At 42.4% G+C, this 26,489-nt stretch overlaps 1 protein-coding gene across 4 annotated transcripts in view; it reads right to left on the bottom strand.

Moving 5' to 3' along the window:
- Nucleotides 1-21,713, bottom strand: part of CLIP4 (CAP-Gly domain containing linker protein family member 4) — a 39,937-nt gene extending 18,224 nt beyond the window's left edge. For 2 of the 4 annotated variants that reach the window (XM_052805836.1, XM_052805839.1), the window contains exons 1-8: nucleotides 21,600-21,713; nucleotides 20,945-21,066; nucleotides 18,176-18,237; nucleotides 10,369-10,515; nucleotides 7,301-7,440; nucleotides 6,291-6,384; nucleotides 5,227-5,388; nucleotides 1,755-1,873 (exon numbers count right to left, since the gene is read on the bottom strand). In XM_052805836.1, coding sequence (XP_052661796.1) covers nucleotides 1,755-1,873; nucleotides 5,227-5,388; nucleotides 6,291-6,384; nucleotides 7,301-7,440; nucleotides 10,369-10,501 — 648 coding nt within the window. In that variant the 5' untranslated portion in view covers nucleotides 10,502-10,515; nucleotides 18,176-18,237; nucleotides 20,945-21,066; nucleotides 21,600-21,713. Of the gene's footprint in view, nucleotides 1-1,754; nucleotides 1,874-5,226; nucleotides 5,389-6,290; nucleotides 6,385-7,300; nucleotides 7,441-10,368; nucleotides 10,516-18,175; nucleotides 18,238-20,053; nucleotides 20,455-20,944; nucleotides 21,067-21,599 lie in introns of those variants that run through there. The other 2 variants (XM_052805837.1, XM_052805838.1) reach the window with 2 other exon arrangements.
- Nucleotides 21,714-26,489: the final 4,776 nt, after the last annotated feature.

Below are 26,489 nucleotides of genomic sequence, written 5' to 3'. Positions count from 1 at the left end.
AAACTATTCCATGAGAGATGAATTAAGGATGGAGTCCTTTCCAAACACGTCCCATTCCCAGAGAGCAGTGACTGTGATATGCTGTGTGTCCCATGTGATACTCGCTCTAGGCCAGAGCTGTTGGAGTACCAGCTCACCTGGAGTTAACCTTAACTCAAGGCCAGGTGACCACACAGCAAGGACACTGTTGGGCTGTCAGGCTGCTACAATGGCAAGTTCTACCTACACTTTCTTCAGCAAAGGCATTAGTATGGATCTTCACCTATCTGCCAATTTTCACGAAGTTTGTGGAAACATAATTATCTCAAACTTCCAGATTTGTCTCAACTGAGCCCCTGGACTAAGAAATTACTGGAAGCTCAAAGGGAATGACGCAGAGCGAGACTGTATTTGCTTTTTTTCCTTAAAAAACAGACTAAAAGCTCAACCTTCCCTGAGCTCCCTATAAATCTCCCTGTCTCAACCCTAGAAAACTATAATCCTTACTCCGCATTTACACTCTGCTGTCCTCACAGAGGCAAAATCTACACAGTCTCTGGTCAGAACTTTATTGTGGGATTGAAGAATTAAACACTTAGCATTCCTTAAAAATCTACAGTCATTCTGTAAGTAAAAGGTCAGCCCCATTCAAGTCACAGTACCTTAAAAACAGGATATAGCTACATTAAAGTTAAGCGGGGAGTTTGAGTTTTTAGTCATCACATTAGCGATTCTTTCGGTCACATCAGTCCTGCAGTTCAGCCCATCAGGTGCCCTGCAAAACTTTGTGTCAACACAAGGCAGGGGGCAGAGCAGAGGCAAGAAGGCAGAAGTGGGCACAGTGACACAGGATTGCTTTTCTCAAGGGCAGAGCCACCTTTTGCCAGCTCAGAATGCTTGTGCAACTACAAAGCAGTATTCCCTGTGTCAACAGACTCTTAAACGTACAGCTGCCATAGAATTTGAAACATGTACATGCACAATAAATAACGAGACAAAGAGAAAGAGCGGTTTTAAAGAGATCTAGATTGAATATCGTGAAGAACTGTATGAACAATGATGTTCCAGAAGATTTCACACCATCAGTGATACATAAAATAATGACTTTTGAGTACCCTTAAGACAATTATAATTTCTCATTATAAAAAAAAAAATCCCTGAATTTGAAAATGGAGAACTGAGATACTGCCTATGCTAAAAAAAAAGAAAAACCACCCCCCCAAAAAACATACAAAAAAGCGAACAAAAAAAAAAAACCACAAAAAAAACCCACAAAAACAATCAAAACCCAAGATTTGTGGCTACATGCATATAGCAGCACTTTACACTATAACTCAGGCCTTTTATTTGGTTAATAAGCAGGGCAGTTAATGTTTCTTCATTTTCAGCTACTTATGCTAAGTTTACTGCTAAGCGATACACTGTATTTCTGGAGGTCAGATTGCACTCCTGTATTTCTGAAAAGATCCACCACTGCCTTGACAACTGTTGCAAGACACAAAGGAGTATTAACAAATGAAAGTTCAAGCAACAAATAGAAGAATATCTTGAAAGCTATTTGAACTAATGAACTAGACTGTGACACAAAAACAAAAACTTCAACATGCAAGTATGACAAAGCATACAAAATCATCCACTATGAGTTATAAATAATTTTTATGAGGCACTATCACTCCATATAACACATTTTTAGCTAACCAAAATCCTGGATAGACTGTTCAAATTTTCCAGGTACTTTTTTCACCTTTTGGTGAATCTACAACCCAACTCCTTACCCTAAAGGCAGGATTTGCTCCATGTTCCAGTAAACACTTGACAGCTCCTGTACATAGGTTAAATGCAGCAATATGCAAAGCTGTTCCAAAATCAAAATCACTACAGGTGGCATCCACATCTGCAATTAAACATCACATGTGAGGTACACAAGTCTGTTACGTGAACATTTCACCCTACACAGTCTTTGAGAGGACATTCATTTTTACAGATTACGTTAACATTTATATAGAGACACCATTATTTATGTACTAAAAGCATATGAGAAGTAATTCCACATAGAACATAAACCTTATCTGCATCTGTTTACTCATACCATGAACCAGTCCGGAAGATGAGCATTTACTTTCATTCATTTTATAATACTGATGACTTAACTGCAAAATTGTTGCTATTCAGGATGCCCAATCAACTGTGCTAAGATTAACAAGTTAGTAACTTGAGGTTCGCATGTAAACTAATGTTTCAGAAATATTTCTATTTATTGCTTCTAGATGTCAAATGTTAAAAGGAGATGCATCTTCAATAAGTTGTTTTCCTTTGTGAGCAGGTAGGGGGGCAAGGGAAAACTGATTATACCTCTGCTTTACATTGATTCAATTACTAATGGTCAAGAACAAAATAAGAGCTAGTGATTTTTATAATTTCTTTGGTTTCAAAGAATTGCACTCTGAAGGGTCTTGCACTGATAGTTTGGAAAATAGAGCACTGCATTTGACTAGAAGAGATTTAGCGTAATATATATATTTCTGTCAGTTGTTCCCAATACATCTTTCAATCTGCTACGAAGTTATTACTGTTCTAGAAGATTGGAGTTCTAACGTCTGTTTAGTCTTTGGCCCCTCTGCTAAACTATACAAGAGAGATGTCAGTTTGAGTCAATTATGTATACGACTTAATTAAAAATGCCAGCTGATTTAATAAAAAAACCAAAAGCCAACAAGTTTTAGCAATAATGTTCCAATTTGAAATACTGGTGAGGAACATAAAACTTTCTACTTCAGGGCTGTACAGTCTCCCAATATTTTCCAGTATCAGTCTCTGCCCCCAAAACCACTAGCCCCTCTCACAATGTGATAAACAAAGTATATCCCAACTGTATCAACATCCTTATATAGTTATACTAAACTAGTATTTTGGGGGCAAATAAAACATCAACATATATAGAAAATATATAAATATATATGTCTTTGTATAGATACGTCAACTTTATACATAGCGATAAAGATCAAAGGTAACAAATTTGGGATCAAATTTTAAGAGTTTTACAATTGCACTAATATGAATACAAACTTAGCTATTTTAAATTTAATTGGCACATGCATGAAAAAAGACTGCATTCACATGACACAATCATAACGGCAGCTATGTATGTAGATGTAACTTTAATTTATCAAATGTCAAAAGACCATTACCAGTTTAAAACTGAGTAGAAGCCGTGTAGTTGTATACAACCATTGAAACTTCCATGTTTAATAAGGCTATCGAGTATTTTCTGCACACATAGGAACCAATTTGCAGAAATACTGATCAGTAACATCAGCTACTGAGTCAGCAACAGTTACTTTTAAAAATAGGAGTACATCAACTGACATGTAGAGTTTTGTTTTGTTTTGTTTAATTAGACTAGTGTGACTTCCTCAGACTTGCAAGCTTCATGCTTGGAGTATTTAAACACTGTTTTCTTACAGCTTTATTCTAGGTCTAAGTTGGCATAGTACAGGTGACAAAAAGAAACATATATATCAAACGTTACCCAGTAACTACCCCCAAACTATCTAGGAGAAATCAATATGCAGCAATGGTCTGTCATTAGCAAACCATGCAGATTACAGTCATTGTCTAGTGGCACCACACGACATTTCTAATTCTTAAGCCTTTCACAATTTTTATATTTAAAACCTCTAAAAATCTAAGATCAAACTAGCTCTCTGTTCTAACAATTGAGGAGTAAATCTGTATTAAGAATTTAACCGTAGAGTTTCATAAAGGAAATAGTTTAGCAGTAAATCAAAAGGAAAACATCAGTGGTACTGGCTGTTTCACAATGGGTGTCTCAGAGTCAGTATACCACTGTCTTGAAAAGTTATTTATACATTAACAACCGTTTTTCCTCCAGTTCAGTATGGATCCATCCAAGGCATATTTGCCTTCTAGGTACATCCTCCCTTCTCTGCATGCTGCCTGATGAAGCATGGAGCTAAGATTATTCTTTCTGTTAATTCAGACCATACATTGTTTTCATTTCACAGGGCAAATAATTTTATACATTTTCTGAGATAAAAAAAATCATCTGCTTATCCAAGAGTTGCCAACTGCCAAGGCATTTAACCAGAGTGGTTTCCTTGGAAATCTGAGCAATTTCCCACCCCTTCTGTAGGCACTGCACAGGAGGAAATGAGAACACCAAACACAAACAAGGTCCGAAAGAAGACCTAATCTGCTGATGCAAATTATGGAGACCGGACTATTGAAATGTGATGTGGACTTAACTACTGTGCAGTCTTATTTTGTCTTTTGTTACAACCTATACTTATTGGTATGACATGTTTAAGAGGTAACAACAGCCCTGTTTAACAATTACATCCAGGATGAGTCAAGATCTGGTAAGCAAGCCTTGTGTACTCCAAAAACCTATCAGCTTTTTAGAATTTTGAGACAGAGTCTTTAGCTAGAACTAGCTAAAAAAAGAGCATTAATGATTTTGAAAAATGGCACAATCAGAAGATTATTCAATAGAAAAAATTAACATTTGTACAATTTCAGTATTAAAATTGCTTACAGGTTTTGATATCCTGACCAAATTAGGAACAAATGGTTCTGGTTCAGAACCATTTCTATATTTCCATTTGCATTAGTATAAATAGGGCTCTCCAATTACCAATCCTTCATATTATCATTCCAAAAGGTATTATCTATTTATGCCAAACACTAAAGTCAAACTGTTCCTTACACACGACCTTCTAGATAGCTGAGAAGTGGGAAAAATGAGCATGTCAAAGTTGCTTCAGTCACTAGTTTGCCACATGCCGTTGCCAAATCCCCACTTCTCCTTTACCCTTCTCCCAGCATTTCAGACATACTTCTCAGTGTTTAAGGAATCTTAAAAACCCTAAGAATTTACCAGAATAGTTACATCTTTTTTTTTTCTGCATAGATTCTCTTAGTCCTTAACAACTTGGAATTAACCTCTTTACTTTCCATTCTATTAGATACTTCTCTACCTAATCTTGTACAAAGCTCAAGTTTAAAAGCCAGCAATGGAATCAGTGCTTAAACCACATTAAAAAAAAAAAAAAAAAGTTAAGAGAAAAAAATGAACCAATGAGGCTGACTAAAAGAATAAGAAATTAGAAATTATTTATGTATAATAGATAAATAAACCCCACACTTAAAGACCACTACACACCAGCTTAGGGTCAACAGAGTAACAAAATATGGAAAACTGCATGAAACAAAAGTAACAATGCCTACCTTTTGGCTTTGCATTTTTCAAAATAACACTAATAAGTTCTGGAACATCAAAGTAGGCAGCATAATGCAAGGCATTCATATTTGTCCAGCGGCTGCGTAAACTGCTATCAGCACCCAAATCAATAAGCTGTGTCGCAAATTTTACAGCAGTTTCAACATCACCTGCAAGGCAAATTTTGTAAAATAAGTGTTAGAGATTTATGTGACCTCAAAAAGCATGCACATGCTTATGCGTTACACATAACATACATTAAACCCTTAAAGCTCACAGCAGAACAATTACTATGCCTTTCTTTTTAGGATTAGGATGCAGAAATCTTTGCCTTTTATCATAAAGGGCTCAAATCTCTACTACAGCATATAATAACACTACCTGTTTATCTCTAATGTAAATAATGTGTCACCCATCAAAACCAGGGATTTTAGTATCTGATAGAAGAAAAAAAAATTACACACCACAATGCTGAAGTTTATGTTAAAAGATCTGCCAACACCAGAAAAGCTACCCTATGCCAGACCTCACTCAGAAACTTAGTTCAAACTCAGAGGAGAGCTGGTTTAGGGTCAACAAAAAAGTAGCACAACATAGAAAAGCTAATATGGGTGTTCAAGCAGAGTTAAATATGCTCTTATTTCCAGTACTTATGATCATAATAATGCGAACAAAGATTATTGTTTTCTTCTGACATGATCAAGGTGAAAGAAAAAAAAAAAAGAACAGCCAGTCACCTAATGTTCTAGTTTCACCAATGTTAGAAAACCGTTGATAGCTTAGTTCGCAGTTTGTATGTCGGTCTGAAACAGCCTTTGCTACATTAAAAATGTGTGGTTAAGCTGGTACTATTATTTGCAATACCTATACCACTAACTCAACTTGCTCCCGGTTGCCACAGCCATAACTGTGCTACAGTTCTGTATCTTCCTTTCTGATGACCACTAGAAGAGCCAAAACCAAGCATTAAAAGAAAAAAAAAATCTACTGCAAGGAAAAATTCTGTAATAGTCAGTGGGATTAGCCTTTGTGAATTAGGTTTTTATATCTATAATGATGTTTCTTTACTCACCAATACCATGAGCCCCTGATTTGCAAGTGTAATGCAGGAGAGTCATATCAGTCAGTCCATCTCTGTCATTCACATTGCAACCCCTTTTAATGATCTGAGGGAGAAGTGGAAAAGAAGCAGATTTTAGCTCTGGCATATCTGTGACATCAGTATTATCTAGTAAGTTACTTCAGATATATTGACTCCTGGATTCATTTCAATGGCTAATAACAAAGAAGCCTGCCAGAATAGACTGTAACTGCAGAACTGAACAACATGCACAAATGTAATAAATAGTATTATATGAATACCATTAACCTTCATTGTTTACAGATTTTAAAGCTTCTTTATATTATTACTTCTAGCATACATTTCACATGTTGAAAAGTTAACTGCTTAACTGAACAATAGGAAAATGACATCATTTATGAAGTCTCTCCCCTTGCTCTTTGATCTCTCAACAATTCCCCTCCTCCCCCGCAAAAAAAGCCCTCAGTTATACCATGGTAGGAAGAATGTTTACTATAGTTCTCCACCTGTTTAGAAAAGCCTGTAATCCGGAAGAAGAAAAATAAGAAAGTAGGATGGAATTAATAGAAACAAGGTGTCTTCTGAAAGCAGCCTATTGCAGGTTGCAAAGAGATTTCAGTTCCTAACTCATTTTGTGCCTTGGAAACACTGCCCTTAAGGTCAGGCTTCGCTGTAACTTCATATATTGGAGTTTATGATCACTGCTAAGTAGGAAACTGAAACACCAAGGTGAAGGGTCTCTAAACAACTGCTTTGAAAAGAAACAACGTTTCTACCATCTATCCAAATGTACTGACTTTTTATGGGTCATCTTTCTCTTTCCAAATGAAAGCTGACAACACCTGGAATACAAGGCACTGATCAGTAACTACTTGTTAAAAGGCAGAAACTGTATCTGCTTTTATGAGTAGTTCTGCTTCTGAATGAACTGGTTTTATTCGTTGTCAAAAGAGTATTTCCTCAACACTGAAAGCATTCAAGGATCTTCATTTATACCTCACCTCATTCCCAATAATATCAATATTCTGCTGGACCTGTGGAACCCACTGCCTTAAGATAGCAAACAATTCAGAAACTGATGTTTTGGGGTTGAAGAGTATTTCTTGGCATGCTGCGTCATTGGGATCGAAGAAGGAAAACTCTGTTAAAAAAACAGGAATCATTAGGTACAATTTTAAGCTTCAACATGCATCTAGTTTTTCAAACTCAGAGGCAAAGAATAGCAGGGAGAGTTACTTCACCACTAATTACACTGGAAAATCAGAATGTTGAATTAATTTAGAAAATTTTCTTTAAGATCTGGTCTAGTTTTCCTTTAACACTAAGGTCTTGCTTATACTTCTGAAAAAGCTTTGAATCGGCAACCAATACGATACTGCAAGACTGATTTTAAGTTTAGGCAAGGACTAACAGAGATGTGCAGTGATTATGCTAATAAGGGTTTACTCTTGCTTCAAGCTAGCCAAAGACTGCTGATTCTAAGCTGTTCCCAAGCACAGACAAGCCTCTTGATCTCTCAGTGATTAAATGCGTACATGATTTCTCCATATGCTACAAAACGTGTCTTTTCCTTCTTGTTCCATCACAATTTACGTAAAACATACCAAAATATAAACACATGCACAAATCAGGAAGGCATTCTATGGCCTCCGTTATTTTCAGACATTTCATGAATGTATCAGTCCCAGCTGGTGGCAGCTGCAGGTAACAAACACCTTTAAAAATTAAGCCACCAAACCAAGATCAGAAAAAAAGATTATTTTTAAGACTTTAAGCCTCATGTTGCTTCAGACAACCCAAAGTATAGGTGTAAAAACCACCTTATTATTAAAGTATGATATTTCACGTTACTTATAGGCATTTGTGTGTGCACGTATACACATAATGTACTTTAAATTTGTGGAATTTCTTCCAACTGGAAAATTATATGAAAGAATCAGGATAGCAGTGGCTATTAGGAGAGGGAATGGAAGCAGAACCTACTGTCATCAGCAAGTGACTGAATCATGGAAAACACTGAACTTTTACCCCCGCTGCAGCTATCAGGGAGTTGCCTTTTAAAAAGGTTTCAAATATATGTACAATGTCAGCTTGCATCAATCGCAGATACAAGGCTCTCAGAACGGACATACAGGTTAAGTAAAATAGAGCATCAGCCATCTGGGTGTATGACATGGTATAAACTACCTCTGGATGAATCATCATAACCTTTCCTCAGAAAGAGCATACCGCACTTCTAGATTGGATTAACAGATAAAAGCACATACGGAGCTCACTTCCTGGCTATCTAGAGTTCCTCTCACTGCATTGCCATGATTCAATAAGAATGAAAAAGGATGACAACTTCACTGATATTTAGCATGAATTTGTATTTGCACCTAGCATATAAAAAAAAGCAAACCCTTTATCTCCCAGCACTACACAAAGTGTGCTTCTCACCTACATCCTATGCGTTGACACAGATCTGATTTATCCACTAATATTTAACTTCCATATAAACCACAGCTGATCTATTGCTGAAAGCTATGAAGTAAACAGACAACTAGCCAACAAAATTAATGATCCTACACAACATGCATGATTCTTACTCTACCAGGAAGATTTCTAGCTACAAACCTGAACCAAATTATATATCAGAAATCAACTCTAACAGAATGTTACAATCAGCATGCTAGGGTAAAAACCTGAGAATATATTAAGTATTAATAACAACCACCATAAGTGCTTAACAGGGGATCAGCTATAGTGTTTGCAAACCAAAGAGATGTTACAGAAAATCTGTTAAAACAAAAAGTTCCATGAAAGGATGACAATGGCACCTAGATACATTAAAACATTACTTTCTCCACCTCTATCTTTCCCATGCATTGATTACTGTGCTCAATTGTATTAAGGAAAAATAAATGCACTTAATGTAATGAGCAAAAATCTTTGTCTGTTGTGGTTTAACCTTCTTTACCCAGATTCAGTAATATTACTGTTACACAGGTGACAGCAACCTCCTATAAAAGGAGGGGTTTTTATTCAATGAGTAGGGATAGACCGAGTAGGACAGACAGCAGCAATATTGTAGTGTTATTAGAAGATATCACAACACAACAATGTTTAAAGAAGGACAAATGGAAAATTTTTCTAAGGGATAAGAAGGAAGAACAGAATAAACCATGGCAGTACTTAAGAGTAGAACAGGACAGACAAGTTATGAGAACAGGGCTAAACCATGTAAAGACAGATGTTCATGTATTAAAATATATCTTATGGACCTGTTAAATTCCAACCTGTGCTACCTCATCAAATAGGTCTCCAGAATGCTGAGTCTGTCAAAGACAGAACATTACATGTATTTATTTTTCCTGAATACAGTTGATTGCTCTAATCAATGCATGGGAAAAACAGGTGGATGCAGTAATTTTTAAGGTATATAGATGCTATTAACATCTTCTGCAATATTCAAAGGCTTTATAATTGTAGCTATCTATGCAGATCCTTACCTACAGGGCATGTTAATATATTACATATCCTGTTTAAAATATTATAATTTATACAAGCGAAGACAATTCAACATTATTTCAAAAGCTGATCACCAATACTTGCTATAGTTTTCTAATACTCATTTCACAGTCTTACCACCACAAACGCCTACACTTCCAACAGAAGTATCCCCCTATATTGTTTACATACTGAAAGCATGAGAAAAAGCGTAACTCTAGAGGTTTTAAATGTGATGTATATGCTTAACTACATTTAATTACTGCAATTTTACATCTTAACACAATATCCAGTTCTACACTGAGATGTAAAAAACCTACAAACATCTGACCACACACCCAGAAGAAACAGTAAGAAGGAGAAGATATTATAATTTAAAATGCATGCAATAAGAAAAACAGAAAAAGCACAGGTCTTCATCTTTCATTTCCTTTAAAAAAATAATAGAGAATTCATTTACAAGCAGTAAACTACTTCTGAAAAGAAGGAATAAATTAAGAGTTGACAGCTTTTCTTAAAATTTATTGTTCAAATTTATTCTCTGTTGATCACAAATTCATTTTCTGTTAAAAGTACATACCACAGTCTGAAGGCATTGGTGCTGCAGCAACAGAAAAAGTAACAGATGTTTCAGAGTTTGAGAATAAGAACCGTTCTCTTTCAATGAGGGAATCTCCTTCTACGGAAGGTTCTGGGAGATCCTCTATGGTCATCTTCTAGAAAGCCACTTTGGGAGGAAAAAAAAGAATAAATAACCTCATGTCCTGGTTTCAGCTGGGATAGAGTTAACTGTCTTCCTAGTAGCTGGTACAGTGCTATGTTTTGAGTTCAGAGCGAAGAATGTTGATAACACTGGTGTTTTCAGTTGTTGCTCAGTAGTGTTTAGACTAATGTCAAGGATTTTTCAGCTTCTCATGCCCAGCCAGTGAGAAAGCTGGAGGGGCACAAGAAGTTGGCACAGGACACAGCCAGGGCACCTGACCCAAACTGGCCAACGGTGTATTCCATACCATGGGACGTCCCATCCAGTACAGAAACGGGGAAGTGGGGGGCAGGGATTCGCCGCTCGGGGGACTGGCTGGGTGTCGGTCGGCGGGTGGTGAGCAATTGCACTGCGTATCATTTGTACATTCCAATCCTTTCATTATTGCTGTTGTCATTTTATTAGTGTTATCATTATCATTATTAGTTTCTTCTTTTCTGTTCTATTAAACCGTTCTTATCTCAACCCACGGGTTTTGCTTCTTCTCCCGATTTTCTCCCCCATCCCACTGGGTGGGGGGGAGTGAGTGAGCGGCTGCGTGGTGTTTAGTTGCTGGCTGGGGTTAAACCACGACAGTCCTTTTTGGCGCCCAACGTGGGGCACGAAGGGTTGAGATAACGACAAACCTGACCAGAGCTTGTTAAAACAAATTTGTTATAAGCATTCATTATATCGGTCTAATAGTTGCTGGTCATTATGTTGATTTATGTGTTCTTAGAGTTGTTGCTCTGGTTTTTAAAGTTCTGTTATGTATCACCTCGCTTGCTGTATGTAGTCCCTCTTCTGCTGCTTATCATCCGTGGGAGGTGGATTAAGGTTTTCGCTTTGATGTATTGTATAACACTGGTTTATGGTATGATAAAGTCGTCGGCTGTGGGATTAATCCGGTACTTGCACCCAGCATTGTCACCTTTATACTGTGGAAGCCATCTGTGGGAAACTATTAATAATTATACCATTTACCTTTCCTCCTTGGAAAACCAGTCTATGGGTGGGATACCTTTCTTCCCCTCTCCTTTCTCCTTCAGTCCAGTTACAATGGTGTTTGAGAATTTTGAAAAATTTGAATACTCTTGGGATGTTGGGACCAGCACGGTCCTAGCCCTACTGCTAGGAATTAGCATGCTTCTGAATGTGGTTCAGCTCTCATTTAAGGTTAAACAACTATTTAAGAAAATCACCCAGAGATCTGCCCCAAGGCTGGATAATTATGAGTGGCAGGGTGTGTGGGGTAGTATGGGCAAGTACCTAGAAAAGTGGGCACCTCCAGTGTTTTGGAAATTTACCCCTGAACAAGTGCAGAATCCAGAAGAACTAGTAAAATATTTGGAAAAGGTATGCTGTCACCCCGGCAGCTCCAGAGAGATACAAATTACTGCAACGTGCTGGGGCCTGGCCCATGCCTATCGAGCCCTGTTCGACACCACTCAGTACCCTCAAGGGGAAGAGAAGGTCTCTGGACCTAACAACAAAACGATGAGCACTGTGGCTATCCAAACCTCAGCGACAGGCACTGCAGCCCCTCCAGCCTCGGCAATGAGCACGGCAGCTACCCAAACCTCGGCAACGGGCACTGAGGTCCCTCCAGCCCCAGCAACGAGCACAGCAGCTACCCAAACCTTGGCAACAGACACTGCGGTTATCCAAGACCCGGCGAGCGGTACTGCAACTGAACCAGTGGACCAACCTGCACCAGTATCAGTTGCCCCCGTACAGAAAAAGAAATATACAAAAAAATCAGTTCGCTTAGCGAAGGATGAAGGTGAACCAGGGTCATCACGGGAACAGGAGGAAGAGGCAGAACCAGAGGTAATAACCCGGTCCCTATCCTTGAGTGAGCTGCGGGATATGCGAAAAGATTTTGGCCGCCGTATAGGTGAGCATATTATCACCTGGCTCCTCCGATGCTGGGACAATGGGGCTAATAGCTTGGAATTAGAAGGTAGGGAAGCCAAGCAGCTGGGATCGCTTGCCAGGGAAGGTGGCATTGACAAGGCAATTGGAAAAGGGACACAAGCCATCAGCCTCTGGAGGCGACTCCTGTCAAGTGTGAAGGAAAGGTACCCCTTTAAGGAAGATGTTATATGTCAATCAAGCAAGTGGACAACCATGGAAAAAGGTATCCAATATCTGAGGGAATTAGCTGTGCTAGAGACAATTCATCATGATCCGGACAACCCACAATTACCCAAAGATCCAGACGAAGTCCAATGCACACGACCCATGTGGCGGAAGTTTGTACGGAGCGCACCATCGTCCTATGCCAACTCACTGGCAATAATGACCTGGAAAGACGAAGAGGCACCGACAGTGGATGAAGTGGCTCGCCAACTCCGTCAATACGAAGAGAATCTCTCCTCCTCCCTACAAGCCTGCATTTCGGCTGTGGAGAAGCTGTCCGAGGATTTCCAGCAATTCAAAGAGGAGATGTCCTGTTGCCCACCTGTAAGGACCAATGTCTCAGCTATTAGGAGTGAGCGCTCCTCTGCCCAAGAGAAAGAATATAGAAGGTACACACCGCGAGGTGCCCTGTGGTTTTACTTATGTGATCATGGAGAGGACATGAGGAAATGGGATGGAAAACCTACCTCGGTCCTAAATGCACGGGTACGTGAGCTGCGAGGAAAAAACACCACAAAAGGGGATTCTACCAGGAAAAATGCCGCTCCGGTTTCCAAACAGAGTAGAAGGGCTGATCTTATTTCTGATCCTCTTGAAGGGACTTCTGAGCCAATTTTACGAGAAGTGAATACTGGATACTCTGACCAGAATTAGAGGGGCCCTGCCTCCAGCCAGGTGGAGGAAAGGGATAACCGGGTCTATTGGACTGTGTGGATTCGATGGCCTGGCACGTTAGACCCACAGGAGTATAAGGCTCTAGTAGACACCGGCGCACAGTGTACTTTAATGCCATCAAGTTATGAAGGGGCAGAACCCATTTCTATTTCTGGTGTGACAGGGGGATCCCAAGAGTTAACTGTATTGGAAGCTGAAGTAAGCCTAACTGGGAATGAATGGCAGAAACACCCCATTGTGACTGGTCCAGAGGCTCCGTGCATCCTTGGCATAGACTATCTCAGGAGAGGGTATTTTAAGGACCCAAAGGGGTATCGATGGGCTTTTGGTATAGCTGCCTTGGAGACGGAGGGCACGGAACAGCTGTCTACCCTGCCTGGTCTCTCTCAAGACCCTTCGATTGTGGGGTTGCTGAGGGTTGAAGAACAACAAGTACCAATTGCTACCACGACGGTGCACCGGCGGCAATATCGCACCAACCGAGACTCTCTGATTCCCATCCACAAGTTGATTCGCCAACTGGAGAGCCAAGGAGTGATCAGCAAAACTCGCTCACCTTTTAATAGTCCCATATGGCCCGTGCGAAAGTCTAATGGGGAGTGGAGACTAACAGTTGACTATCGCGGCCTGAATGAAGTTACGCCACCGCTGAGTGCTGCCGTTCCAGATATGCTAGAACTTCAATACGAACTAGAGTCAAAGGCAGCCAAGTGGTATGCTACAATTGACATTGCTAATGCGTTTTTCTCAATCCCTCTGGCAGCAGAGTGTCGTCCACAATTTGCCTTTACTTGGAGGGGTGTCCAGTACACTTGGAATCGACTGCCCCAGGGGTGGAAACACAGCCCCACCATTTGCCATGGACTAATCCAGACTGCACTGGAAAAAGGTGAAGCTCCGGAACACCTGCAATACATTGATGACATCATCGTATGGGGCAACACGGCAGAAGAAGTCTTTGAGAAAGGGAAGAAAATAATCCAAATCCTTCTGAAAGCCGGTTTTGCCATAAAAGAAGGTAAGGTCAAGGGACCTGCACGGGAGATCCAGTTTTTAGGAATAAAATGGCAAGATGGGCGTCGTCAGATCCCAATGGATGTGATTAACAAAATAGCAGCTATGTCTCCACCAACTAATAAAAAGGAAACACAGGCCTTCTTAGGTGTCGTGGGGTTTTGGAGAATGCATATTCCAAATTACAGTCTGATTGTAAGCCCTCTCTATCAAGTGACCCGAAAGAAGAATGATTTTCAATGGGGCCCTGAGCAACAACAAGCCTTTGAACAAATTAAACGGGAGATTGTTCACGCAGTAGCCCTTGGACCAGTCCGGACAGGACAAGATGTTAAAAATGTGCTCTATACTGCAGCTGGGGAGAATGGCCCTACCTGGAGCCTCTGGCAGAAAGCACCTGGGGAGACCCGAGGCCGACCCCTGGGGTTTTGGAGTCGGGGATACAGAGGATCCGAGGCTCGCTATACTCCAACTGAAAAGGAGATATTGGCAGCATATGAAGGAGTTCAAGCTGCCTCAGAAGTTGTTGGTACTGAAACACAGCTCCTCTTAGCACCCCGACTGCCAGTGCTGGGCTGGATGTTCAAAGGGAGGGTCTCCTCTACACATCACGCGACTGATGCCACGTGGAGTAAGTGGATTGCACTGATCACACAACGAGCTCGCATAGGAAACCCCAGTCGCCCAGGAATTTTGGAAGTGATCACGGACTGGCCAGAAGGCAAAGATTTTGGAATGTCGCCAGAGGAGGAGGTGGCACGTGCTGAAGAGGCCCCGCTGTATAATAAACTGCCAGAAAATGAGAGGCAATATGCCCTGTTCACTGACGGATCCTGTCGCATCGTGGGAAAGCATCGGAGGTGGAAAGCTGCCGTATGGAGTCCTACACGACAAGTTGCAGAAACTGCTGAAGGAGAAGGTGAATCGAGTCAGTTTGCAGAGGTGAAAGCCATCCAGCTAGCATTAGATATTGCTGAAAGAGAGAAGTGGCCAGTGCTCTATCTCTATACTGACTCATGGATGGTGGCAAATGCCCTGTGGGGCTGGCTACAGCAATGGAAGCAGAGCAACTGGCAGCGCAGAGGTAAACCCATCTGGGCTGCCGCACTGTGGCAAGATATTGCATCCCGGCTAGAGAATCTGGTTGTAAAAGTACGTCACGTAGATGCTCACATACCCAAGAGTCGGGCCACTGAAGAACATCAAAACAACCAACAGGTGGATCAGGCTGCCAAGATTGAAGTGGCTCAGGTGGACCTGGACTGGCAACATAAGGGTGAGCTATTTATGGCTCGGTGGGCCCATGATGCTTCAGGCCATCAGGGAAGAGATGCAACATATAGATGGGCTCGTGACCGAGGGGTGGACTTGACCATGGACACTATTGCACAGGTTATCCATGAATGTGAAACATGTGCTGCAATTAAGCAAGCCAAGCGGTTAAAGCCCCTGTGGTATGGAGGGCGATGGCTGAAATATAAATATGGAGAAGCCTGGCAGATTGACTATATCACACTCCCACAAACTCGCCAAGGCAAGCGCTATGTGCTCACGATGGTGGAAGCAACCACTGGATGGCTGGAAACATATTCTGTGCCCCATGCCACCGCCCGGAACACTATCCTGGGCCTAGAAAAGCAAGTCTTGTGGCGACATGGCACCCCAGAACGAATTGAGTCAGACAACGGGACTCATTTCCGAAACAACCTCATAGACACCTGGGCCAAAGAGCATGGCATTGAGTGGGTGTATCATATCCCCTATCATGCACCAGCCTCTGGGAAAATTGAGCGATACAATGGACTGTTAAAGACTACATTGAGAGCAATGGGGGGTGGAACTTTCAAACATTGGGATACACATTTAGCAAAAGCCACCTGGTTAGTCAACACCAGAGGATCTGCCAATCGGGGTGGCCCTGCCCAGTCGGAATTTTTACATACTGTAGAAGGGGATAAAGTCCCTGTAGTGCACATAAAAAATATGTTAGGGAAGACAGTCTGGGTTACTCCTGCCTCAGGCAAAGGTAAACCCATTCGTGGGATTGCTTTTGCTCAAGGGCCTGGGTGCACTTGGTGGGTGATGCGAAAAGATGGGGAAGTCCGATGTGTGCCTCAAGGGGATTTAATTTTAGGTGAGAACAGCCAGAATTAAACTGTATATTAGTTGCTATATAACCCTGCTACTGTATATTATCCTTACTATAATTATGTGCTATATCCATAGTACTATAGTAAGAATCACTTAGATCAAGCAAGAAAAGAACTGTGATAAAACTGAGCAAAGCGCAGTAGTGATGGAACCAGAACTGACTCCAGCATGCAACAATCCAACGGTGCACACCATCCTCCTGCTGCGCCAAATGTCACCTGCTTGTCACACTGCACTGAAGCCCAATTCTGCTCTACCGACTGAGAGGACTTTGCACCATCCCTCCTGCCCAGAAAGACTGGTATGACAGATGGAGCCCAGAGTCGGAAACTAAATGAACTCAATGAACATTTTATGAACATGACCCATGAACTAAAGGAATGATATCTCTGTGTGTGTATACATATATATATATATCATTGCTCATATGTCTTAAAGGGATGGAAAAGTGATGATTGATCAGGATGTAACTAAAGGTATGGGAACTGTGCATGACGTCAATGGTATAGAATAAGGGGTGGATACTGTCCTGGTTTCAGCTGGGATAGAGTTAACTGTCTTCCTAGTAGCTGGTACAGTGCTATGTTTTGAGTTCAGAGCGAAGAATGTTGATAACACTGGTGTTTTCAGTTGTTGCTCAGTAGTGTTTAGACTAATGTCAAGGATTTTTCAGCTTCTCATGCCCAGCCAGTGAGAAAGCTGGAGGGGCACAAGAAGTTGGCACAGGACACAGCCAGGGCACCTGACCCAAACTGGCCAACGGTGTATTCCATACCATGGGACGTCCCATCCAGTACAGAAACGGGGAAGTGGGGGGCAGGGATTCGCCGCTCGGGGGACTGGCTGGGTGTCGGTCGGCGGGTGGTGAGCAATTGCACTGCGTATCATTTGTACATTCCAATCCTTTCATTATTGCTGTTGTCATTTTATTAGTGTTATCATTATCATTATTAGTTTCTTCTTTTCTGTTCTATTAAACCGTTCTTATCTCAACCCACGGGTTTTGCTTCTTCTCCCGATTTTCTCCCCCATCCCACTGGGTGGGGGGGAGTGAGTGAGCGGCTGCGTGGTGTTTAGTTGCTGGCTGGGGTTAAACCACGACACCTCATTAGAAATACTTTGGATTAGTTCTATTGTAGTAAGATATAATGTGCAATGAGACTAAAATCTTTCCTTTTTGCAAAGATAAACTACCACTACCATTGCATTCTTACAAACTAATAAAGTTAATTAGTAAAAGCTAGTAGAGTATGGTGTCGAGGATAGCCAACTTCCAGTTTTGACTTCGTCACTAAACTTGCACGTTATTAATGGAAAACATTATGTTTCTCCCCAGTTTTCCACTTGAGCAGTAATGAAAATAATAATGCTATAACTAGCAAGCACATGGTGATGATGAATGGATTAGTATTTTACAGTTTTATGAAAACGTGAAGCATCAAGTACCTGTCCTCATACTCTGCATTCATATTCCTTTCCTTCACTGTGAGCAAGAACGTGCTACCAGCTACCGCCTTCTCCTCTTTTAAAATTCTCAGCACTTTAATCTTCCCACACAAAGCTGTAGACAATTCATCACTGAGTGATTCACTCCTGGACTCATGATTCCATATCAGCTCCTTTCCCAGCTTCTCCCCTCTGTGTTTTAAAATAGCATACTTACCACAGTGTTGTAACCTCCACTCTGGTGTTGTTTCCAGTCAACTTTTCAGGCCTTAGAGCAACCTAGGAGAGAGAAGAAAGATTAAATGGCCATACAGAGTTATAGTGACATTTTCTAACAACCAGGCCAAGTTACGTTCTAGTTACGATTCACATGCTAAGATCAGAGGAGGGCTGACTACCGCTTGTAAGACATCTACTCAGGCAAATTCAGTAACAAATAATGAAAACCAACATTCTTAATAGAAACAGGCATTATCACACTATTGGAAACTACATCTCACAGTTGAAAACCTGAAATTCTACATCTTGAATTTTCATGGTTATATACTCAGGGTAAAAGAAACACTTCTACTAAACAAGCTGAATTTTTATTCTGGAGCTTGCTATACAGTGCTCTTTACTCAGGAATTTTTTTAGCCAGTTTGCTTGACAGAAAGAATTCATGGAGTTTCAAAGCATGTTTGGTTTTATTACATTTAATCTATACACATGAGTAAAGAGGAAAAATAAAAAAAGTAGTCTGTTTTTTGTATCTTGCACACAAGTAGCTATGTGAATAGATTTATTCTAATATTTCCCCAAATAAACTTGTCACAGTATTTGGGAACCTCACATAATCTGCATTCTAATATAAAAGGCATTTTAGCAGTGGATTACAGATGCTGATCTTGAAGTAAATAAAAGAAACCTCCTCTTCTTGCACTCCATGCACAGTTCACCCTGTCCTCAACTCGGAAAAGAGGTCCACGTGAAAAATGGTCATTTTTCTCCAACTAGTTTATTTCTTCAGTCTTATGCAGTTGTACAAATGCATGTGCTGGCACAAAAGGAAGATCAAGAAGGAGGCCACTGGGAAGGGCGAGTCTATTTCTTCCCACAGCATTATTAAATTGCATTGGCTTAAGCGTTCTTAGATTCAACAAGGCCAAAAATACCACTAATTTTTTAATTATTATTTTCATCCAGTAAGGAAAAGTTAGAGTTTACAGTTTGAACGGCTTTATAGTCATCATAAACATGACAGCAATGGCTTTCTTGTATGAAGGACTAGAGTCTCTTAAGCTGCAAGTCACTAATTAAATCTCTTTTGTAGGGCAACAGTGAAATATTTGTTCAGAGGCTACAGTAAAACAAAACAAAACAAAGCTTTGTAAAACACATGAGTCCACAACGGTGTTTCACAGGTAGCACATCAGACACTCTCGTGAAACGCACAAAAGAACAAGTAATATGCATGAGTATAGAAGAGATGATAGCTAAACCTGTTAAGTCAGAAAAAGACAGGAAAGGAATTATAAGCTTTTTGCACAGCGCTGCCAGTACAACACTGAGGAAACAAAAGAAACACAATGAGAAGTAGCCAGACCTGACTGAGCAGATGGTAACAGGAAGAGGTGAGATTTGTCAAGTACGATGACAAAAGTTACTGGAATTAGAAATCAACAGAGACATTTGAAAATTAATACAAAAGAAGACTGTTTATTGCACACAGAAAAGCAGACCGAACAGAACAGAATCTGTGCATTTGCAAGCATCCAGGGCATCTTTTACTCTGACGGGCCAGAGGGGAGAATACAATCTGTCACAGGAGTGAAAAAATTTCAGCACACAAACAACCAAAGCAAAGCAGGCAGAGAAACAACCCGTGTTGTTGGGTAGGTGACATGAAGACCCAGGTGCTACAACACATGCGCCGACCCAACTCCATAAAGAATGGCTTCATATGTTTACACTAGTGCCAACAGCCCCTGACCTAAGCGTGCACATCCTTACACCATGGGATTTTAATTTGGATCTAGAAACGTATTACAATATCATAGCACAGTACTGAACCATGCAATGTCAAGGCAACAATACGTTCTGCACCCATGACTACCTCCAGAGACTGCTAGTTCAGGCATAAGAACATCACAACCAGTTAACGTCACACACGCATACCTGGAAAGGCAAAAGGAAAGCAAAAGATTGAAAACTATTTCAAAGAAAGGGAAAGGACAAACAGGCATTGTCCTTGTAATGACTTCTGCTCTAAGCAAAAACACAACGGCCTAGGGTATTAATATTATCCAAGACATACAGATGCAGGTGGGAAGTCCCGGTGAAATGGAACAGAAGGTCTTCCAGAAGAGCAATGATTTCCCTACATTAGTAAGATCAGTTTAAACAGACAGAAAGAAACGGTTAGAGAAATTCAATGAAAGAAAGGACAGAATTTTCCTGTTCACAGCATTGTCAAACTACCACTAAGCGTAGTTTAGCATGTCAGAGAGTATCATACTTATTATTTTTTTAACTGAATTAAATCTGAAAGTGAAAAATAGAAATATCATTGGGAAAAAAAAAAAAACTTGAAGGAGTCATCAGATGCACATGCACTTATGTTGACAAGACTGAAGAGCAACTACAGGTTTCCTGATATCCACACGTTACAGAGAAGCGCACGGTACCTCCGCATATTTAAAAAAAAAAAAAAAAAAAAAAGTTGTATAATACAGGATCCAACTTTTTCCACGTACTCCAGATTCTGTAATTTGCAATTTGTGTTAAAGCACAAATACAAAGTTTTCCTGCAAGCACTATAAAAAACTTGCCGACGCTAAAGCACTTCAAGTGATGAAATACAATTGTGCTAGGGCTTTGATAGCAGAACTTGTCACGGGTGTGATGCTATTTTTGACAATAACCACGCATAATGGACTACTTATCGTGCGCTTATACGCGCTCAAGAAGAAAAATTGAGTTCAGAGAACACGACTCTTGCACATACGCTATCTGCTTCCTCCACAAAATTTACAGCGTGAGCGGCGGACATGTTACAGGTACACTCAAGACTGGTTTTTCAACTGGCGTGCGGGGCCCTCTTGCAACACGGCACTTTGTTTTGCGAAGCTGGAAATTTAAGAGAGTTCAGGTTTCAGAGCTGTCCGGGTTGGCTCTGCTCGTTCAAACCTTCCCGCCTCACCTCCCCCACAGCAGAAAGCCCAGGCACCGCTCACGGTACGGTTATGTGAGTGAAACCCCTCCCCGGGCACCGCAGTCGGGGAGGGGGGGGTTAGTTCCCAACCTCGGCGGGCTGGGGCACGCAGTAACACCTCACCGAGACGCGGCCTCCCCGCGGGACCACCGCCGCCCCCCCCGTCCTCCCCGTCCCTCACACGGTGCTCCCGCCTTCCCTGACCCACGCGACCGCAGCCCGTCGGGCGACCCCAAGGCCCGGTGAAGGGGGGGGGGGGGGGAATCGCCGCGCAATGCTGCGCGCCGGGGGCCAGGGCCGGCTGCCCGCTGCCACCCCGCCCCCACCCCGCGCGGAGGGGGGGAGGACGGGAGAGTACCGGGAGGCCGCCGGTCCCCGTCCCGCTGCCCTGCGGGACGCGGCTGCCGCCTCACCCCCCCCCCCCCCCCGCCCGCCCGCCAACCCCTACCTGCTCTCCGCAGGGAGGGGCGCGGCCGGGCGCTCCCGGGGCCTCCCGCGCCCGCCCGGAGCTGAGGGAGCCGAGCGAGGCCCCGGCCTCGCGCCCGCCCCGCCCCTTCGCGGCCACCGCCCCGCCCCCTCCCCACCCACCGGCCTATCGGCGGCCAGCACCGCCCTCCTCGCCCCGCCCCCCTCCGGCGGGCCCGGGCCTGTCGCCGTCCTGTCAGCGGGGCGGCGGGCTGGGGTTCGGCGGAGGCCGGCGGCCTGTCCGCCCGAAGCGTAGGGCGGGATGAGTCAGGTAATTCCGGAGCAGTTATAAAACGGGCAGCGCTGAGGTATAAAAGGAGGTGCGAGAGAGACGTGACTGGCTGGGGGCGCGGCCCTTCCAGGTGCTGCTGTTCAGACTCTGGGTTTCCGAAAAGAAAATACGCAGACAGCTCGCCTCTGCCATCCCGGGAGACATTCCTAACCATGACCCCCCCGTGATGGGTTCGTCCCGGGTGGGGACAGGCCTGGAAACCGGCCAGGGCGGCGCAGAGGACGGATCTGCCCAGCTTAATCCGCTGCACCTGCCCACGGCCACGCAGCACCCGCGGCCCAGCAGTGAGGGCCCTGGTCAGCCCTCAGAAATAAAGCGAAATTAAAGACCAGCAAAGCGCAGATCGGGCAGCTTTGGCCTGTGGAGGAGCAGGGAAATAATCCCGGTGCTCCACACGACTCGCACCCCCAAAGAAAAACAGGGCAAGGAGGCATGGCCGGGAGGAGAGAGGATGGGGAGCAAAGAGAGACACGGCGCAGTGCTCCTTAACTGCGGATTTTGGGTGCCAAGTATTCACGAATGCTTAACACCATAAAACATTTATGCACCGACAGCTGCGTAAAGGGATTTGCTTAAGGTCACACATCTTCACCGGTAGGTTTAAGCACAGAACTCAGAAATCTGGACTTCCCAGTTATTTTAGTAACCAATTGGAGGAACGAAAGTAATAACTTTCAAGAAGGCTTTTCCAGGGGTGCTTATCCAGTGCTGTAAACCTAATAAGGATCTAAATCCAAAGGTTGGTAATCTCTAAGAAACCCATGCAGTGGTAAACCCATTTTCATACAGCTTGAGCCCAGGCTACTTGAGGGGAATTTGACCTGGCTAAAAACAGACAAGTCCTGCTGTATTTTTATGCGCAATGTGGGTCGCTATCAAGATGTTTATAATCTTTTTGTTGTTGTTTTTCCAGTGATAATATTAACTGGAGGGGGAGGCAGAACAAATAATGGGAATGACAAGTGGAAATTACCTCAAGTGAAGTACTGGAAAAGGGAAGAGCTGCAAGTGCTCTCACATCCCAGAGACTTGAAAACTGAAAGAAGTGGAACATGGAGTTGCAGTTGTGATAGTAAACATGATACCAGATGCCTAGAGAAAAGCTAAGATAATTCTTCCATTTCTTAGAAACTTTCCATACTTCGGAAAAGGCAAAGAAAAATTGTAATCTAGGAAAATACAGGCCCGCTATTTTCACCTCAAGGGTACTTTAGAAAAAGAGTTTGAAGTATAACCAAACATGTGGATGTAAGTGAGATCAAAAGTCACCTTAGTATTGGCAGTTGATGTCTGCCTGTTTTGAGATGCTTGATGTTCTGAGCAAAGCAAATAATAATAAATAAGCAAATAATAAAGCAATAATGGACTTCAGTGCAGTGCCTGAAATGGAAATTATTAGCAATTCTGAAGACGACTAGAATTTAGGAGAACTTCAGTGGAGATAAAGCGCAAGCATAGGGGGAAACGGTTGAGTTGAATGGAAATTACTGGGCTGAGGAATGTTACCGATGACATCCTGGGGTATCATTCTTGGAACTAATCTTTGTTTCATAGTTTCCTTCAATGATTTTGGCAGAAAAAACAGCAAACTGATGAGATTAAAAAGAAAAAGGGGGGGCGGGGGGGGAGAATTGCTGTTAAAAAGGAATGAACTAATAAGATTGATGTATGGGATCATCATATGGAAGTGACTGAGGAAGAGAAAGATGCAATTGTAGGTGACAGCTACACAATAAGCATCATTACCAATACGATGCAATGGCATAAAAAGCAAACACTTATTTTAGGATGTGTAACTGGAGAGTTTTGGCAGGAAAGTGTTCATGCCTGCAGGTTCTGCCATCCCCTTGGGAAATTGCATGCGGTTCTGACCACCATTCTTCAGTGAGAGGCAGCTAATCTAGCATGTCCACAGATTATTTGCTAGCAGAGTCAAGGAAAAGAACAGTCTATTTTAGGAGGTTACTAGTGCATAGCTTGTTTAATGCAGCAGAATGAAAGCTGAGACAGAGGGTATGGTTGCCATCTGCCATAAACCATGGAAAACGGTATGTGAGTTCAAAGGTAACGTTGAATATGAGGATAAAACTGCATGTATACTTTCATGCTAGAAAATGAAAGCAAGCACCTAGCAAAGCATCTCAGGTTCTAGAACATCCTTCTGGTTGGAGCAAACATTTTAGCTCAGAGTGAATCCTGTGACTTAGTGGTGCAACCGCAAAGGAGACTGGACACCATTGCCTGACAAAACCCCTGCCTCTCCTGGCTTCCACTCCTGGGCCCTGCAATGGAAGTTTTTAAAAAGATCTTTAGCCTCATTCTGTACCTTTTCACAATATCTTTTCAGCCACTCCTACGTGCCAGGATGTGAGTCCAAATAAAAGTCTGTTCAGCCTATCCTGTCTGACTCATTCGGTGCTGCCATGGGCAGCAAAATTACTGAGCACCTGGAGAACTCAAAACAATGGGCTGCAGCAGCTCTGACCACCTCGGGAGGAAGATGGGGAAACAATGCTTGTGAGCAACAAACCTGTTTTAACTAAAATAGTACTTCACTTCTTGTTTCTCCTTTGGTCAGAAATAGGGCATTACTAACCAGTTCCTTCATCTTCACAAATCTAGTGTCGGAGGAAAGGGATCATTTAAATGGCTTTGGAAGACATCGCAGCTTCAAGTAGATCCCCTCTAGAGCGAGCATTAGGGCAGCAGAGAGGTTCTGAAAGTGAGTGCACTTACATACCATTTTCAGCGCGGCTTCAGGACAGCAAGCATGTTCAAAAGACGGTGGATACTCCAGGAGCTGCCCTCAGACCTGTGTATCCACCCGCAGTCAGGACATTTCCCTCCTACAAAAAAGGCTACCAGTCATTGTCAGTCTTTCCAGCCCTGCCCATTGTTTCCCAAGGAACATGCCACCCTTCCTCCCTCCAAGCATCAGCCAGCGCCCCACCGTGTAAATTGCCCTTTCCAGTTTCTTCTAGGTGTGCCAACTCCCGGCTCCTCAGATCACCTCCACCGCTTCTGGATCCACAGCCTCGAGTGTAGCACTTCATCAAGAGCCACTCGGCTCCTCTCCAGTTAGTGCCCAGGCAGCGAAAGGAGATCACCTTCACTCCCGAGTAAATGCTTGCTCTACACACACACACACGTGTCAGGACTTGCACCAGGACGGCTGTGGCAGCACACCATACTGCCGGGCAGCAGCTGCCACACTCCAGGCTGCCTGTGGGTTTGATGTGGTTTCACGCAGCTATCAGTGCACACATTGTGGTTTGAGACACGCGGTGAGAGGAAGCCAGGAGCAATGCTGTATTTGTCTCAGTTTTCAGGGAAACCCTGAGATGCTTTAGGTGAGGGAACCCACTGAGAACTGGAAGAGGCACGAGGCTAAATAGCCGCGCTCTTTTCTATAGCATCTTGGGATATTTTTCAGGAATACAAATCACCTGGACCTCACTTCTAGATTCCAAATCAACACTACCACCTTCCACTAAAAATGACAGAAGCCACTGCCTGCATGTTAAATTGCCAGTCCCTCACCTGACAGAAACTTGCTTTCCCTGAAATTGCTCCACAACCACAAACCTGCTTCCACTTGTGAGAACTACTGTAACCATTGCCTAGGCTAATGGGACTGTGTCCCCTCTTAATTTTCTAGATTTGTATAACTCTGGAAATCTATACTTAAAGCTTTATGCTGCATCACACAATTCTTGGTCCTAACTCTTACCTTTTGCCAGTCCCTGTCTTAACCATTGAAACCAGCAGTGAATGTATTAGTTACAACAGATAGCAAGCTTTTAAATACCCATGGATTTCTTACCAAAGAGGAACTATAAGTGACCAGAATACACATTCCAAAAATAATAGACAAATGTAAATCTCACAAAACTACCGCTGACGTCAAGTGGTCATACAATTTTTCTTGACTCCTTTGGGTCATCTGAGTGTACCAACAGCCTTGTGCAGGCAAACACCCCAAACTGACTCTCCTTCATTTTGTACTTATATTTCTTCTGCTGTTAATTCCTTTATAAAGTATTTTTGCTGGAGAAGGAAACTGGTTTCCTACCTGTTTTCAACAATTGTTTTTTTCTTCTCCTGCTGCTGTTTAAAAAAAAGGGCTCTGATTTTACAAAACAGTTTTTTGAAAGCATTGAAAGCATATTTATTGCCTCATGCAATCCGTCTGAAGCAATTTACTTAGAAGTTAGAAATAAAGAGAAGGCACGAGTTGAGCTTCAGACAGCCTGTTCTGAAAAGTTTATCCTTGACCCAGAATCAAGATGAATTTTGTCTTTCACTTGCACCATCACCGCTAATAAAGGCTATGTATAGACTCACTGGTATCATTTAATTCTTTGCAACTAGATTTACTTCAAACCATGATATTCCTATTCCTTACCATTGTCAACAGGTTTCCACAGGGGAAACAGGATGAAGCTTTGTAAATCTTTCTGTCAGTGATTACAGAAAGGAGAGAACCTATTCCATCTCCCGGAACAGCGTCAGCTCTGCAGGAGAAGCTGACATAAAACCCAGCAATTTCTTATTTATTTAGCGATATCTAGGCCAACAATA

The sequence above is a fragment of the Harpia harpyja genome, chromosome 13 (assembly GCF_026419915.1).
Source record: "Harpia harpyja isolate bHarHar1 chromosome 13, bHarHar1 primary haplotype, whole genome shotgun sequence".
Taxonomy (NCBI): Eukaryota; Metazoa; Chordata; class Aves; order Accipitriformes; family Accipitridae; genus Harpia; species Harpia harpyja.
The sequence above is the reverse complement of the archived record's forward strand: the minus strand, read 5'-3'. Positions and strand labels throughout refer to the sequence as shown.